This window comes from Cnephaeus nilssonii (genome assembly GCF_951640355.1).
Source record: "Cnephaeus nilssonii genome assembly, chromosome: 12".
Classification (NCBI taxonomy): domain Eukaryota; kingdom Metazoa; phylum Chordata; class Mammalia; order Chiroptera; family Vespertilionidae; genus Cnephaeus; species Cnephaeus nilssonii.
Window position 1 is genome coordinate 25,054,071 of NC_137083.1, and position 19,032 is coordinate 25,073,102.

Below are 19,032 nucleotides of genomic sequence, written 5' to 3' on the forward strand. Positions count from 1 at the left end.
GTTATGGACCTCAAATCTACCTAGGGTTTTTCAGCAAGAGTCCACTGGTTTGGTTTTGTTGTTGTTGTTGTTAGCCATGGAGCATCAACACAAATCACCAAGACCCTAATGGACTGGGACTCCCATGAATGGGTATAGTAGGGAAAAAGGCAGCTAGAAGAATGTGTAAAGCCAAATGCCTAGAGAAGGAATATGTATGGTAGGCCCTCCCTGGCTTTAATCAGTACTACTGGCCTCTGCTTTCATGAGTAATAAAACTCAGTTTAAAAGAAAAGAGAGAGATGTAAAGAAACCAGAACAGAAGCAGACACGTGGGCATGTCTACTCATACACAGACACAGACATACACAACTCTACTTAATGAAAAGAAAAAAGCAATGGTAGAACTCACTTTTCCTGTTTAGATGCCAGATTGTTTTTATTTATTTTAGGAATAAACTTACTGTGTGGCAGAAGGCTTTTGCTTTAATTAGGATTTCCTGTTGTCTCAAATACATATGTGTGGTGGGTGTGAAAGGAAATTAGTTAGTAATCTGTGGTGGACCTCTTTTTCCTTAACCACTTTTGATCCTGGTACCAATCAGCCAGGCATTAGTGGAAGTTGAAAGACAGTCACAAAATTGACTGTGTACTTTTTAAGCTACGGATTCAACAAAGTACAGCAAAAGAGAAGAAGAAATTGTTGTTTTATTTTCTAACAGAAATAATGTCATTGTTTGGCAATAATTGTCTTTTCCTTGTGATGCTCACATCCTAAGCTATTTGAAAAAGAAAGGTGAATTCTTTGGAAGAGCTCCTGGATTTTGATTCTTCCCAAAAGCTTATTGCTAAATAAATCTAACATTTGGCTTTGTAATTTTTTGAAATTTCAGAAGGTATGCTCGCAAAGACACCAGATAGACACACAGAGCCAAGAAGTGTTTTCACGCTACTTGAGCAAACACCTGTGCCAAGCCCAACTTCTCGTGGGTCACAATTTTCTGTTATTAGTTTGGAGAAATGGGGTAGGCATGAGCAATTTTCCAAGATCCCCAAGAACTAGTTTCACCTGCATGTGTCTTGGGCCCCAGTCAATAAGAATTAAGACTAACTTGGTATTTGTCATTTCCCATTGTCAATCTTACAAGAGTGGAAAAATTTTCCTCTTCATGGTCTAGCTGAAACAGCCAACAGTCCTTTTTTAAAGCTAGAGTGGTTTTGAGGCCAGCAGATGAAACAAGTGAGGCAACCACATTAAGGAAACTGAAACAATAGGAGAGCTGTTTCCTTGGGCATAATTTGGGCATTTCAAAGAAGGAACATCAGTTACCCTGAATGTCAAGGTAGCAAGGATTGATGGAGACATGCCTGTCTTCCCATTCCTCCTAACAACTGCTAAATACACCTGTCAGTCTCTTAAAGGAAATGACAGAGTCGTTGTCTTCCAAACACTATACTAAACCTCTTCTGCTAAATTATGGGTAATGGTTTTGAGATGTTAACTTTTAACCTTGGGGATTATTTTGTCACTGCAGACTTCACTGTTGAGACTTACACCACGCATTCCAGAATTTAAAGCCACAGCACTCCCTCTAATCACAAGTGGAAAAGGCCTATTGGCAAAAGTCTCATGTGCCATTCAGAGACATGAAATGCTTCCTCTTCATGGGCTGTTTGAGAATGACTTTCTATCTTAACATGTAAATGTGAAGGGTTTGTTTAGAGAAACAATTTAACAGATGCCTTTTCTAAAGTTTCTCCCTCTGTCCATTTTTAGCTTGAATCCACGCTCACAGGTAACCTTTGGGACATCCAAAGAAATCCTTTCTGTGTGTTAAAACTTGCAGAATATTGAGAGACTTCTCTAAACCCAGTGCTTCCTCCGCCTACTTGGCACTCGGCTTCATTTTAGTCAGTCCGGATACAATCACTATACATTAGATACGTGGAACTTGGAGTTACTGAAAACATTGTACTTTTGTCAGTTATCCCTTCTTTCAGGGCGTGGATGGCCAACAGGGGATGTGACAAGAGCTTGACTTACTGTGTGTGCAGCAGCTGACAAGGGTGTCCGCTGCACTGGCGTCCTCCGATGACTGCGATTATCCCACAGGACTATCTGGCCCGAGTACGTCCCACCAACCACCAAGTTGGGATGGAAGCGAGCAAAGCAGACTGACATCACGGAGGACTGTGAAGAAAAGCGGAGAGAGGAGCACTGTGAAAGGCTTGGAGAAAGCTTGCTTCTTCCTGAAGAGAAAACAGTTCACTACATAAACTCCACACGTTCTGGAAAACAGAAAGCAATGATGAAGTGCAGCGCGAGTAGGACAGTTTGTACACAGACTTTCCCTTGAGAGGGGGGCCAGTGGTTACCCCTTGAAACTTGAAATCTGAAGTCCTGGCCATGCCATCCAATAGGCATAAAACCTATCTGATGCTCATCACTGCTTTGTGGTCTGGAAAGCTTGCTCTATGGACCTTTCCCATTGACCAATAAAAGTGTGTCAGAGCTAATATTAATTCTCCATTTCACAAAGCCATCCTCTGCTTTGAGGTCATGGCCACATCGAGTTATACTACGTACAGTGTTGGCAAGGCTTTGAAGGCTTTTCATCATTGCTTTTTCTGTTTTTGGCTTCGTGTAGACTTCTAGGAAGCGAACTGACCTCAGGCTGATCCAACCGGTTCCTCCTCAAATTCCCTCGCCTCCCATGAGCATTCTCCTGACCTTTACTCTGCCCACTTCAGACAATTCTTAATGTTATTCTTTGCCTATTTTAACAAACAGTCAGAAACGGATTTCAGTCCAACTCTGCCATGGCCTGTCATAGCGTCGTGAATGTGGTTTCTGAAATTCCACAAAAGACTACTGGGCACAACATTTTATAGGAAATTGCTTCGTGGAGACAGAACCATGATATACTTAAAATCAGACAAGTTGGCTCGTCCACATCAGCTCAGAAGTCCCATTTTGTTTCCTGCAGCGGTTTCCATGTTTGTGTTTATGTGCGGAAGTTACTGTTTTTAGTAAATACATTTCATCCCTTCAATTAAATTCAATAAATGATCTTACGTGTAAGAAGGGCATTGTACCAGGCATGACGGGAATACAAAGGTAGTCGCTGCACTCCCTGAACTTGTGCCCTGGTAAAGGAAAAGGGCAGGCAGGCAAAGTTGCTGCTAATCCATCCGTGCCGGGCCATGCCTTTGTATGAAACCGAAAAAGGTGCCTCTGCACAGACACAGTCACGCAGGTGGAGGGTGCCATGGCAAGCGGAGTAAGGTGAATTTCTGTCCCACGACACCCTGCAAGTGAATGTGGTACATGCCATGACTAAATCATAGGCGCACATGTGTGTGATGGGGGAAGATTTGTTTTAGCTGAGAAAGAGAAGAGAGGAAAGTGGAAAGGGCAGGATGGTTAGAAAGACCTCATGGAAGGACATGTATATGAAGTATGAACATTCAACGAAGAGAGAGGAGGCCAGCTCGTATGGCTCAGTGGTTGAATGTCGACCCAGGAACCAAGAGGTCGCCAGTTCTATTCCTGGTCAAGGTGCATGCCCAGGTCGTGGGCTCCGTCTCCAGTAGGGGCATGCAGGAGGCAGCCAATCCATGTTTCCATCTCTCTCTCTCTCTCCCTTCCTCTCTCTCAAATCAATAAAATATATTTTTAAAAAACCCAAACAAAAAAACAAGTGGAGAGGGGATAAAAAAACAAATAAACAAACAAACAAACAAAAAAGAGATGGATAATGGGAAGGAAAGACTAGAGGCACCAAAACAGAGCCTGATGAACAGCCCATAGTCTGGTTTGGCTGGGAAAGAGGTTGCATGGAAGAGGCCAGTAGTAGGACATGTGACTGAAGAGGTCACCTGGGCCAGACAAGACAGGGCCTTGAGTGGCAGGCACTATTTGGGTTTCTTTCTGTGGACAACAGCAAGAAATCATAGCTTTCTGAGCAACAAAGAGGATCAAAGGTTGTAACTGACAAGCCAGAAAAGAAGTGATTGGGGAAAAAAAATTATGACCTCTTTCTGACTGGGAAGCTAAACACCCATTTCTAAAAAAATCAGACCTGCTACCAGCCTAAGGCTTTCTAGTCAAAAACAGTCTCAGACACTCTGAGGTAGATTAAAGAATGTGGACTATTTTTCAATGTCATGTTTTCCTAGTTTGAATGATTTTCAGTTCCAATTCCTTGAACACGTTTCAATGGAGAACATGCATGTGTGCCCCAATCTGGTTTTCATAAAGTTCAAGAATAACTCTCAATAATGATACTGAATTAAAGAAAAAGAAAATAATGCCGGTCAGCTTCTTGTTTTACACATCCCACAGAAATGATTCTTAGTTTTCAATTGATGAAATTCTTATGTTGCTCGAGCTATGTTGGAAACGTTTTCTTTAAAGCTTCAGAAAGACTTAAAATTATCCAGGTGGTACCAACAATTGAATTTACCAAAGCTCCAATCAATATGGACAAAGGAATGTCATTAAATTAGAAAAATCCAGAATTCGACCACTTGATTGCGTCTGCATTTCAGTTAAATCCCAGCAAATACTACTCCAAAACTTATCCAGTTTGTTGAGAGACTAAACTAGGGAAAAATAAACAGTGGGGGTAGTTCTACAAAACTGAAACACCTAGTCGGCAATCACCTAGACTCCAACCCCACAAAGTGAGAACTCTACTTCCTACTTTTTTATTCATTCGTTTGTTTACTCTTCATTCATTCATTCATCATAGTGAGTGCCCACTAAGTGCTAACCCAATCACTTCAAAAAATTGTGAATGTCACAAAAGCCCTCATCTCAAATTCAGAATTCTATCTACATTTGATAAAATGTCAAATTAGTGCTGAAAAAGAGTAACAACCCCTGGGGGCACTAGTGTTCTGCCACCAGGAGCTACCCTGTTTTACTGCAGACCAGTCTTTCCAATATCTCCATGAGGAATGGAGTGGACATACTTACTTTATATTTGAAAGATTAGAAATGGAGGAGTAGTTATGTGACTCAAGATGCTCACTTATTGTTAAAGCTTAATACATTAATTATACTAAATAGTCTATGTGTTATAGAATATATATAAAGGCTCAAACCAGATCTCCAGGGTATGCCACGTTTGACATGCTATCATTCATATGGAAACGTTAAGGCAGTATGATCTCAATTATCTAGATGTAACGTTTAGAATTCGGTCATTTCTTGAGATTTTTAAAGTGCCCTGATGTTTGATGTAATGGTGGCAAATGTTTGGATGACTGACTAAATTTTTTATTTTTCATCCAAATGTTTAGGTTCCTTTTGAACAGTCCCACAACTCAGCACTGATGGAGAACTCAGCTCCTCTTCTAATTTGGAAAGTATGCATCAACCTCCTAAGAGCAAAGTGTCTTGGAAAAAAACTCCTGCAACCTCCGGCTGTTCAGACAGCTACTGATCTAGTTGTTGCTGCCAATTGTCATGGAGTTTATAGATTGTCAGCACAAAGAGCAAAGGATGATATTGCCCTGTCAGTTACATCCATGGCTAAAGAGTAAAAAGGCATTCCAGAAAAACTGATTGACACTAAAATATGTGCTTTTTGTTGTTCTCCTTTTTAACAGTACAGTTTCTGAGGCATATTCTATGAAAAGCATTAATAATATCATTTTTACACAATTTAATCACTTTCCTAGGCATTTAACATTTCATATTAATTCAGTTATTCAGTGTTATAATAAAACATTATTAAATTACATGATTAATACAATTTAGACAAACAAAATCAACTGGAAACGAGAAGTTTCCCTACCTTGTTATTCTTGGCTCTATAAAAATCTCTCTCTCTCTCTCTATATATATATATTTTGTAGTTTTAACTTTTTATCTATTTTATTTTATTCTTTACAATACTAGAGCCTTAGAATTACTTTGAGAAATAATGTATGGCCTTTATACATTCAAATCAAGTAGTTTACCCAAGTGGAAAAATAATGATCAAGTTGACAAGAATTTTTGGATGATGCTATCTAATCAAAGCTTCCCTCACTCTACATTTGAACTCTGTTTTCAGAGGGCCAGTGATTTCATTGATGTGGCCATGCTGACCAGTCAACTCAAGAGCCCAAAAATGCAAGCTCAGATGTTAAAGGCTTGATGCAAAACTGATGAGCCTGACCGACTATATTAAAACTAGTAACACCCGAGGTATAATTCCAGGACATGTATCACATTTTGATGATTTGCATACTGTATAGTTCCCGAAATTACAACAAGCAAGGCGTAGGCTATGCTTTCAGGATCAGGCCATCGCTCGTGACCATTTCTGGTGTCCTCTGCAGAGGTGGTGACCCTCTTTCCCCATATTGCACATGTCCACTTGAACACGAGTTGACCCAGGAAACTGGGTTCCACACCCTCATCATCCATTTTGAGACAAGGCAGTTTATTTGACCCCATTCACCGAGGGAATGCCACTGAGAGGAGACGGGTGGAGACTTCACTTTCAATGTCTCCCTCCGCTCACTGCACACCACTGTACTCAATTGCAGTTGGCTCAACCCCTTCTGGGGGCTGTTTTCTATTTTATAGAGCTAATCCAGACCAGCTTAGGGCTGGTACTTCCCCTTAACCACAGGCCCAGCTGCCTAGGACAAATCGCCTTTGGCCGTCGCTGGCTGCGCAGCCGGTCCCCTATGTTCACATTTGATCTGGTTTGTCCTTCTGTGCATGGCACTCAGCCCACTCCCCAGCCATCATGCCTGGGTGAGAGCAATAGGGGTCTTGCATTCAAAAGTATCTCCTATTTCAAGTACCATCTCTTCTGGGGAGACAGTCCCCGGAGAGGGAATGGCCATATTGTTGCCATATGCTGTTTAATGGTGGCTGACATTTTATTTGCCTAAAAGCAAATGCCTGTCAGAGGGCTCCGAGGCAGACAGATCAGATGCTTCTGGCTACTAGTGAGCTAGTATGTATTTCTGCAAGTACCTAAGGAACTCACATGGGAACACATGGAATTGGAGAACACTGCTGTCGAAAACCTCTCTTCTAGGCAAGCATGTAGCACCAGGCATCTGACTGCATGCAAGGTGTAAAGGTGCTAAAGCCAACCACGGGAGTCATAAGCCGGGCACTGAACTTGAATGGAGATGAAGGGAAAGGGTTTTGTTTTCTTCTGAGCTCTCTTTTCCTTTGCCTAAGTTTCTCTCCCAGGTGCACGTCATTCTAAACTCTAAGAAGAGTGGCCATCTACTGAAAGTTATCACCCCATTAGAAATTAACTTGCATGCTACTTCTTGACGGAGTTTGTATTAAAAAAAAAAGGCAGCTCATTCTAAAATTTGATTTCCTAAAGATTAGAAACTAGTCATTCTGAGACTTTTCTTAGAATCCCTTGCAATTTTCATGCCTTTCAATATTGAGGCTATCGTGTGCCCAGACCTGTGTGCTGAGAATACAAAAGTTAGTGATCAAACCACACTGAGATGCCACTTCACACTCACTAGGGTGGCTGTGATTGTTAAATGTTCACATGTCAATTATACCTCAATAAAGCTGGGGGAAGAAAAAAAGGAAAATAACAAGTGTTGGTGAGGATGTGGAAAAATTGGAACACTCATACAATGCTGATAGGAATGTAAAATGAGACAGCCACTCTGGAAAACAGTCTAGAAGTTCTTACAAAATTAAAACCAAAAGTTAACATATGACCTAGCAATTCCACTTCAAGGTATATATCCAAGATAACTGAAAACATATGACTAAACAAAAACGTGTACATGAATGTCCACAACAGCATTATTTATAGTAGCCCCAAAGTGGAAACAACTCAAATGTCCATCAACTGAGGAACAGATTAACAAGTAGAAAATCCATACAATGGACTATTATGCGTCAATAAAAAATAATGCAGTACTTGATACATGCTATCACATGGATAAACCCCGAGAACATTATGCTAAGTGAAACAAGTCACGAAAGACCACATAGTATATAATTTTATTTATATGAAATGTCCAGAATAGGCAAATCCATAAAGGCAGAAAGTAGATTAGTGGTAGCTAAGGGATGGGGGCCTGGAGAGAATGGGGATATAAGATTTAATTTGGGGGGAGGGGTGACAAAATTTCTGGAATTAGATAATGGTGATAGCTAACAACTTTGTGACTATACCAAAACCACTGAATCGTACACTTTAAAAGGGTGAATTTTATGGTATGTGAATTATATCTCAATTTTTAAAAAAGTTAGTGTGCAGACATGGTTCTGATCTCATGGGGTTTATCAATCTTTTGTTATCTTCAGGACAACTGTCTGGACCATTTTGATCACTCTTCCCTCAAAGAATTATTCAATCCTCTTTACTTTCCCCGGAAAATCTTCAGTTTCTGTGCCACAGGAAGCACTGAGGTGGAAAGGTAGGGTTAACACACTCGGGGTCCCCAGAGCTGACTTCTTGCTCTGAAACCTACTAGCTTTTTTTTTTTTTTTTTTGGGGGGGGGGTGGATTTTCAATTTATTTATTTATTTATTTAAATTTATTTTTCAATTGTGGTTGATATGCAATATTTTATTTTTTTCAGAAGTACAACATAGTGATTAGACATTTATATACCTTATGAAGTAGTCATCCTGATAAATCCAGTACCCATCTGACACCATCTACAGTTATTACAATATTATTGTCTGTGTTCCCTATGCTGTACTTTACATCCCTGTGACTGTTTTTATAACTGGAAATTTGTACTTCTGAATCCCTTTCACTTTTTCACCCATTCCCCCAAATCCCCTTCTACTTGGCCACCATCAATTTGTTCTCTGTATTTATAAGTTTGTTTCTATTTTGTTTATTCCTATTATTTGGTTTTTTAAATTCTACATATAAGTGGAATCATGGTATTTGTCTTTCTCTTTCTAACTTATTTTACTTGACATAATACCCTCTTACGTCAGTGATATTCAATTGCAGTGTGCCGCAATACATTTTAAAACATTTAATACCTGGTTATTTAGTCAGAGGAACTGACCTCTTTTCCCTTAGATTGTCAAATAAAGCAATGACAACAGTCAACACAACAATAGCTGTCTGGTGTGAACAAATCAAAATTACACCTATTTTTTTGGTCATATTAGCAAAAAATATGCAATTTTTGGTGTGCTGCAGAATTTTAGTAATCAGTTTATGCATGTCATGAAATAAAAAAAGGCTGATAATTGCTGCTCTGGGTCCATTCATGTTATTGCAAATGGTAAAATTTCATTCTTTTTGATGGCTGAGTAATATTCCATTGTATATACAGTATATATGTACCATCTCTTCTTTATTCATTCATCTATGCATGGACACTTAGGTTGCTTCCATATCTTGGTGATTGTGAATAATGCTGCAGTGTACATAGGGCTGCATAAAGCTTTTTGAATTAGGGTTTTGGATTTCTTCAGATCAATACCCAGAAGTGGAATTTCTGGGTCATATGGTAGTTCTAATTTTTTGAGGAACTCTATATTGTTTTCCATAGTGGTTGTACCAATTTACAATCCCACCAATGCTGTGAGGTGTCTACGCCTGAATTTTCAGTTCATAATAGGAGCATGATAGTTCTCACCCTGCCTACAGAGCATTTTCTTTGCCTCTTTTCCCTGGGACTATTGGAAGATTTGAATTGATTAATGCAGTTTAAAGACTGATAAACAATATGCCCCTATTCAGTTAAAAATGACTAGTTTGTGATTTGAAGAAACATCTCTAGAGAAAATGAAGGTCAGGTTCAGAGGACACCTCATTTTGATCGACAAATCTTTCCTAAACAATTCCATTAGTAATGCTTGGTCTTTTTTTAAAATAAATATATTTTATTGATTTTTTACAGAGAGGAAGGAAGAGGGATAGAGAGTTAGAAACACCGATGAGAGAGAAACATCGATCAGCTGCCTCCTGCACACCCCCCACTGGGGATGTGCCCACAACCAAGGTACATGCCCTTGACTGGAATCGAACCTGGGACCCTTCAGTCTGCAGACTGATACTCTATCCACTGACCCAAACTGGTCAGGGCAGTAATGCTTGGTTTTGCCTTGATGATCTGGGTTGAGAAATTCTTAGAAGGGTTACTATACATGCCTAATTCTTTGGAGTCCTTATTCTTGGCAACCCTCCCCTCCTGTCTGGGACATTGATTCTCTTGGCTTCCCAGATCCTTATGTCTCCTTATAGGTCCTGTGTTGATGGGAATTCCAAGTCCTGACTTTTACTAACTTTGGAAAATGAATTAGAGGAGGAAGAGAAAATAGTGTACAGTTAGCACCAAAGATAATTCTGCAGTGAAAGCCAAGATTAGAAAAATGCCACATTATTATTCATATGCATACTTATACTTCAAGTACTGCCAATTTATGGGAATTTAGGCTCTAAATCATAGTTGGTAGTCCCTTCAGTACCAGTACTTTTGAATACAACAAAATTCTAGGGCAATAAGATAATTTGCACACTACTTCCAGGGAATTTTCTGAAAAATTTTAAAGTATATTTCACATCTTGAATCAAAGCTGGAATCTATTTATTCGTGATGTGACTTCACATCTGATTATTACTAATTCATCATTTACAGGTGCATGGACCCCTCAGGCTATTTCCTAAATTAGTGTTACTTTAAATTTGCCTGTACCTTAGCATCATCTGAGGAGCTTTAAAAGATTCCCTAATGCTCAAGCCATAGCACATACCAATTAATCAGAATTTCTGGGGGTAGGACCCAGGCATCAATATTTTTAAAAATTCCATAGGAAATTCCCATGTGCAGTCAAGTAAAAAGTACTGTTTTAAATCAATGGTTCTCAAACTTATCTGAACATAAGAAGACTTAGTTGATTAAAGACACAGATTCCTCCTCAAAATATTAAAAATAGAACCACCATACAACCCAGCAATTCCACTTCTGGGTATTTACCAAAGAAAACAAAAGCACTAATTTGAAAAGATAGACACACCCCTAGGTTCATTATAGTATTATTTACAATAGTCAAGATATGAAAGCAACCTAGATTTCCATCAATAGATGAATGGATAAAGAAGATGTGGTATGTATATACAATGGGATATCACTTGGCCAATAGTAAGGAATGAAATCTTGCCATATGTGACAATATGGATGGACCTAGAGGGTAATAAGTGAAATAAGTCAAACAGAAAAAAACAAATACCCATATGATTTTATTTATATGTGGAATCTAAAAAAAAAAGGAAGAAACAAACAAACTCATACATACAGGGAACACACTGATAGTTGCCTGAAGGGAAAGGGGTAGGGAAATGGGTGCAAAATGGTGAAGGAGAGCAAGAGGTAAAAACTTCCAGTTGTATAATAAATAAGCCACAGGGATGTAGTGTACAGACAGGGAATACAGTTAATAATAACTTTACCCCATGACAGACGGCTGTTAGTCTTATTGTGGTAATCACATCATAAGGCATATAAATGTCAAATCATTGTATTGTTCACCTGAAACTAGTATAATACTGTCTGCTGCCAACTACACTTCAGTAAAAAAACACAACAAAAACAAACAAAAAACACCCAACAACAACAACACAGATTCCCAAGTCCCAGCCTGGGTCTACTTAATCAACATTTTGAAGAGACTGTTGGTCTGTGTGTTTAACAAGCACCTGGTGCTTTGTATCACTGAGAAATTTGGAGCACCCGTTCTAAAACAATGAATCCGGGTATGGCCCAAGGTCACTGTGGGATGAATTTCCTCTTCCATCAATGTAGGCCAACCATGCCAAACTCACGGCCTGTGGGCCACATGAGGCCCACAACGAATATTTTTGTGGCCCAGCCAATATAACGGTGTGAGCAGTTATTTACATTTATGAAAGGCAATGTCTCCTGTCAGATCCAAAATTACTGACATTCACCTTGGGTCAGTTTTGAAAGTAATCACTGAGAACAAGATTTCCCCCAAAGCAGGAAAGATAGTAGCAGAGAAGAGATGCCAAGTGTCAAGAAGAAAACATTAATTTTATCAGGGCTCCTGTTCTTATATTTTTTATAATATACTTTTTGAAATAAACCTATGTTTCTATGAAAATTGAAGCTTTTGTTTTTTTGTGGTCCACATAAATTTAAACCTTGTTTATTTGGTCCGTGTTAGCCTTTGAGTTTGACATGCTTGATGTTGGCCGTGCCTGAGATGTTTCCTTCGTGGGGTCACACGCCATTTTCACAATCTGCCCATTGGAGACACACATGATACAGTAAGTGTTTCCTGCTAAAATGCCACTGCTTTGTTCCCTCTCATTTTATTTCTTAGTGTTTACATTTCTTACTTCTCTCTCCTCCAAAATGAGTAGGCTCTTGGAACATGATCAATGAAAAGGATAGTGAAGGTTTAGGTCCCCACTTTCCTTTAGAATAGCTTTCTAGACTGACACTGAACACCTGAGAGTTTTCTCATTATTAGGAGGGCTAATGATCATTATCACTGTCACACTGGGTTACATGCTTATTCGCTTGTGGGGGTGTGCCAAAAATTTTGAATACTTACTAAGTGGCAAACATATCATATGCATCTCTCTATATCAGTTTTATTAGGTGGGTAATTCTGCCTCCATTTTTTCAGATTACAAAACCAGGCTCAAACAAATAAAGGCACTGGCTTAAGAGCAAATCAATATAGTAAGTGGTGAAGCCCAGATCTGCACTACAGCCGGACTGACTTAGAAGCCAATATACTGTGAAACCTTGCATCAGTTGAATGCAGGTACATTTTCTCATTGAGATACACAATCCCCCCTCCTGTGCACCACACCTGTGACTTCATGCTGTGGGACTGGTAATCACAGACAGAGTCTCATGCATCCCCACACGGCAGAATGGACTTTGAGCTGTAGAAATTGATCACCTGACTCAGCTCCTAGCCTACTGGTTGCAACAGGTGACAACAAAGCTAATTAGTACCAACTGTAGTGATATTTACCATGAGGTGGGTACTTCCTGCTGAGAACTGGTTGAGACCAATTAATTATTTCATGGGCATCTACTGAACAGCTAGCAGCTGGAAACCAATTGGGTCACTACAGACAAGCTCTGTGTATATTGTCACTGCTTTAGGAGAAAATGCTTTGTTTTCATCTTGTCACTACGCAGCCAAACCAAAAATGCCATTTCAGTACAACCAGTTCTTCTTCAATGACTGTTTATCCTCCCCAAATAATTATGTGAATTGTTATTAATTATTGTGAAAAGGGAAGAGTTCCTCTGACTACTTAGAGACAGACACAGGATCTTGGGAACAGTCTTCTGAACTCAAGAAATATGAAATAATACACATGCATTTTTAAAGTAAGAGGTTCCTATGAGATAGACATCTTGGACAGAGTGGTCACATTTTGGAAGTTAGAGAAAAGGATGGCCTGTGTTTAGGAAAAAGCTCAAACAACAGCTGTCAGTGAAAAATTTGAGGTGCATTTCATCATTACCTGTACCTAAGGAGTCTCTTAAAATGCAAGACACATAGTAAACTTCCAGGTGAAAATAAGCCTTTATAAACACAAATATTTTCGTGGTACATTCCAGCTAAAAACTACCCAGCAGCAAGGTGAAGAATCTTGGTAATAAGTTCTTTCAGATGCAAAGCCATTCCTAGAAAGTAACTGCTTCAAACCGTCAACTACATGACCTGTTAGAAACCTTGCTGGTGCCAGGTGTTAGAGTAGAGGTGACCCATCACAGTTACATTGCAGAACAAAAAGGAAATTTCAGTTTTCTTATTTGCAAAAATAAAGTTTGTTTCCCTTACAAACTTTGTTTGTAAAGGATAAGTGGCTCTCCCTCTGATTTCAACCCTGACAGCTAGTCAGAGTTCTGTAGAGAATCAGAACAAGCATTACTCATTTTTAATAAACATTTTATAGTAGTTTCAAATTTGCAGAAAAGCCTACACCTCACAGCCTGTTCTTCCTATACTTAACATCTTCCTTCTTGTTACATTAACATAGGTCATTTGTCACAACCACTGAACCAATATTGATACACTATTACTGAAGTCCATACATAATTCAGATGCTCTTAGTTTTTATCCAATGTCCTTTTTCCCTTCCAGGATCCCATCTAGGGCACCATATTCCATTTAGTCATCATGTCTCCTTAGCTTTCCCTAGTTTGTGACAGTTTCTCTGCTTTCCCTTGTTTTTGATAATTTTAACTATTTTGAGGGGTACTGGTGGTCGGGTATTTCCTTGAATGTCCCTCTATTTGGGTTTGACTTTTTTTTTAACTTTTGATTAGGTCTAGACAAAGATCTTTTTAGGTCTTATAAAACATAAGGACAAAAAAAAATTCAAGATTTGAGGTCAGCTGATGAAAAGGGAGTATAACAGGCTCACACACATATATTTAATTTTTATTAATTTGTTTGTTCCAAATTAATAAATTATGGATAAAGCAAGGTGGGATATGCCATCATACATGACAATAATGGTCACTGAAACACACGTAGGTCAAAGAATCTTTTCTGGTATAGATTTCCAATCCTTTACTGACCCTTTAGTGTCTGTCTGTCTGTCTGTCTGTCTCTCTCTCTCTCTCTCTCTCTCTCTCTCTCTCTCTGGCAATATAAAACCCAGGTTGCTATGTGTAGGCTGGAATAGGGATGAGGTACAATCTGAGAGCAAACTTTCACTTTATAAAAAGAATAGGAAGAGATGAATATATGGATTGCTTTACATGTTAAAAAGCACCAGCTTTCTTCAAATCAAATGTCTAAATCCTGCTTAATTAAAAAATAGGAAGTTGATATTTGGGTATGGCATGGGTCGGCATCCAACCCTTTGATTGATGTCGTATGAATTAGAGAGAAGAGATTATTTGAGAGAAGAAAAAGTGTTCCAATCTGACAGGAAAGAGTGTAGGCAGCATTAACTCCAGTGCTTGTTAAAACAGGAAGGATTAATAGCAAAAAGAGAGGGAAGAATCGTGAATGTCTTTAGTTTAGTATCTTCAAAAATGCTTGGGGTTTCTGAGAATGGCTCACCCAAACCACATGAAAGTGATGTTAAGGGATTCAGCCACACGACTTCTCTAAATCAAGAGCTGGGACTGCTCCACTTTCACCATCAAACCATCTTACTTGAAGTGGAGCCACAAATTAAATTTATTTTTTATTGAAAAAGCACTAAATCCTTGCAAAGGGGGCAGACACAGCATTCTGAAATATGGGTCCTCCCCCTATCCTCTGCCTACCCCCACCCCTCCTTGAGAAAGTTACACCATGTAAAAAGAGAGCCAGCTTCTTTGTCTATGAATTCTTCCTTGACTGTGTAAAAAAGGTAGTAATGGCGTTTAGCTATAGAATCCAATAGAATTCATTTATCAGGTGTTCTTTTTTTTTTTTTTTTAACAAGCACAATAATAAGCAGGCTAATCAGATTCAGAACTGTTGTTTTGGCAAGACTGTCTAAACACAATTGTATGATAGAGAGATCTGTGTCTTGCTTTGTGGGCAATTTCTTTCTGAATTTGTAGGATTCATGATTTATGCTTGAGGTCGAAAAAAGAAGAACGTTCAGTCTCCATATGTCACTTAACAACCTCCTGCTGATAAAATAAATCTACATTTGGAGGGTCCACCCATAGAGTCATGGAATCTCCCACATTAGCTCATTACCAAGCCACTTAGGTCAGAAATTATAGAGGGACCATTAAAAAAAAACCCAAAAGCCTAAAGTGTTTCACTATGCATAGACTCTTCACTTTTTTTTTTTTTTTTTTTTTTTTTTTAGTTACTGTGGTGGTTTTGCCAGCTGTGACAGTGCATGGAATTAGTCTAAATTTAGGAGGAAAATAAAAGAATTCAGGCAGAATACGTCCCTCCTCACATTAAAACTATATGGTGAGTACAGTTCTCAGAGAAGCAAAGGGGAAGTGAGGTCCTATAGCCGAGGAGGCAACGTGGTTCAAAGGCAGAAGTGTCTTTGTCTCTTTTTATCTGCCTGGAATTACTTAGATATGCGTATGCCTAAGGCACCGAGATGAACCAGATGACCTCTTAGGACTGTGTCTAGCTTGGTGGTTCTATTGATAAACTGCTACTTTGAAGTACTGAAAAGGACTAGAAAAAAATGGGTTTAAGTGCTTGCTGAAAGATCAATGCTAGAGACAAGAGTAAACTGATTTTTGTGATTGTCATCCAATACCAAGTCTCACCCATCCCCCAATTTCCACACCCAACCTTTTCCCAATGAAGATTCTTTGATGTTTAACGAGAGACCCAAAGACTGAGGGTGACTAGAGTGTGGAAAGGGATAAAAATATGTCTTGGTGGTTCATTTCTAAGCTGAGATAAATCCCCTCTTAAGGGAAACATTTATGTAAAGTTGGAGACCAACAGATAAATAGATATCAAATGCCCCAGTGTTCAACCTGACCTAGTTTTTAAAAGAAGAACAAAACAATAAACAACTCAGAGACAAACAAAAATGCATGAATACAAATTCCTCTGGAGTCAAATGATTAAATTTAGGGCACCTCAGGGATTTTTCTCTGTCCTTTTTGCCCTCCAGGGGAAACACCACCTAAAAGACTTACAAGGCACATTTTAAAGTCCATTTACATGGAGTTTGAAGTTTCCAGTTTTGGAAAGGCCATCTGTCAATAGAATCCTGTCTGAACCGAGTCCTTCATTAAATGATGTGTGTGGCTGTGCTCGTCAGGTAGAAGAAATGTGATCACATATGTTAGAGTACACCCAATACATGTGTCAGTCAATTATCATAATGGAGTGGAATATTTTGCGTTGTGCAGATCAAAATAAAAATACACAAGGACAGCCCTAGCCAGTTTTCTCAGTGGTTAGAATATCGGCCTGTGGACTGAAGGGTCTCGGGTTGGATTCTGGTCAAGGGCATGTACCTCAGTTGCAGGCTCCTCCCCAGCCTGGACCCTAGTCAGGGCTTGTGCAGGAGGCAACCAATCGATGTGTTTCTCTCACATCGATGTTTCTCTGTCTTTCCCTTTCTCTTTCACTCTCTCTAAAAAAATCAATGGGAAAATATCCCTGGGGTGAGGATAAAAAAATAAAATTAAAAAATCAATGGAAAAAATATCTCTAGGTGAGGATTAACAAAAATAAACAATTTTTAAAAATTCACAAGGACCATATTTTTCTTTTTCTTAAAAAATATATATTTTATGCAAAGAATAGGAGCAATTTTCATAGTAGTCTGAGTTTTGTTTATAGACATGTGATAATTATTTTATCTCTGAAATTGGTGTCTGCTGAGATTCAGAAAGTGCCCCGTGAACTTCTCTAAGAATTGAAAAAGGAGAGGTGTCCAATGTTCCTTGGGACCAAGGAATAATATGAAACCAGATAATGAAGAGTTAAGAAAAATTCAGCCTGCTAATGAACTCCATCCTGCCTTGGTGAGACCACCCTCCTTTTAAGTAAGAGGTAATTTAATATGCATCTAACTCAGTTGTGTTTGGGCTTCATCCAACCTAAGAGTATCAGTGTGATAAATTATAACGAATTGTCTGCAATACTTCACAGAGTGACTATAACAGACCCGAAAAACAAGATCCCTAAGCCTGATTTTCCAGCTCTCTTTGAATACTTTTCGCCTTATTCAGACCCCTCCAAAACTTGAAAATGTTTCTTACAGCTCTCCCACACGGAAAGCTATGCGCTTTGAGCCCCACTTGATTAGATCCACAGTTGTTGGCTGTCTCTATTAAATCAAGCCCCACACTTGAAAATGACACCAACAGTGAGACCAGCCAAATAACATAAGGAGAGAACTAGCATGGCTCCTTCAGTTTCCAAAGGGTTTCTTTACATGTTAATTTCCTTTTGTAACCCACACTGGGTATGCTGGGAAGTAGGTTAGTGACATGGACTTGATTCCTATTTCAGGTTCTAAAAAAGCACCTGGATCCAGGCACCCGGTGTCTGTGGGGAAAATGGGCAGAGGCTGAAAAGGGATCAAGAAACTCAAGTTCAAGGAGGGCCTGTCACTACTGCTGTGAAACTCTGTTCCTCTCACTTAACTTCTTTAGGGCACAGTTTCTTCATTTAGGTTCAAAGCCACTGCCCTGGAGAACAGGCCACCTCCTTTTCTTTCAATGGCTTTCCATTGTTCCAGCACTTCAAGATGCAAAAGCAGGACTGTTATCCTAAAGACATCTTTCATAAATAAAAGCAATTGGATTGGTATTAAGCAGTTTCCTGTCCTGGTCAGAGGACAGCCGTCTTTAGGGTAACACACAAAATTTGTGTCGAAGAAGAGGCGGAATGGGAATTTTTTTTTTCATATTCACATGGTACAGATGTTGTTGCGTAAAGATCCATAAGCTGGTATTTAGGACTGATTCTCTGGGTGAAAATCATGCTAATTATATCAGCTTAATTTCCTCACTGGTCAAATAAGATGGGCACTTTGAACTTGTGAGCCTCCCAAGAGCAGGAGACCACACGCTTCTCTTTTCTCTGTGCTGTGTTTTGTGCCTAAGACGGTTCCAGAGAATGAGTAGTTTGTACTCATTTCCTATCGGGGTTGTAACACATTACCACCCACCGAGCGGCTTCAAACAATACAAATTTATTATCCTACAGTTCTGGAGGCGATGGCGGGGCTGCATCCTCTTCTGGAGGCTCGAGGGGAGAATCAATTTCCCTGCCTTCTTTCCAGCTTCTTGAGGCCGGCCTCGTTCATTGGCTCATGGCTGGCCACCTTCCATCTTCAAAGCAGCAATGGCACGTAGAGTCTTGTTCACATCACATCACTTTGATTTTGCTTCCATCATCCCTTTTCCTTCTGAGTCTGACTCTCCTGCCACCCTCTCATGTATAGGGACTCTTGTGATCCCAGTGGGTCCACCCAGATGATCCAGGATCCTTAACGGAATCCCAAGATCCTTCACTGAATCCCATCTGCAAAGTCCCTTTTGTCATGTGAAGGAACATATTCCCAGGTTCCTGGGATTAGGAGGTGGACATCTTTGGGTGGCCATTATTCTGCCTGCCATAGCATTCAATATATATTTGATCAACCTGTAAGT

General features: G+C 39.5%; 1 protein-coding gene across 6 annotated transcripts in view; it reads right to left on the reverse strand.

The window, feature by feature from the left end:
* The window catches only part of DYNC1I1 (dynein cytoplasmic 1 intermediate chain 1), a gene marked incomplete at both ends in the record, with an annotated part of 245,523 nt that overhangs the window by 61,647 nt on the left and 164,844 nt on the right, over positions 1-19,032 (reverse strand). For all 6 annotated transcript variants that reach the window (XM_079786742.1, XM_079786740.1, XM_079786741.1 and 3 more), the window contains one exon: positions 2,024-2,170. In XM_079786742.1, coding sequence (XP_079642868.1) covers positions 2,024-2,170 — 147 coding nt within the window. The remainder of the gene's footprint in view (positions 1-2,023; positions 2,171-19,032) is intronic.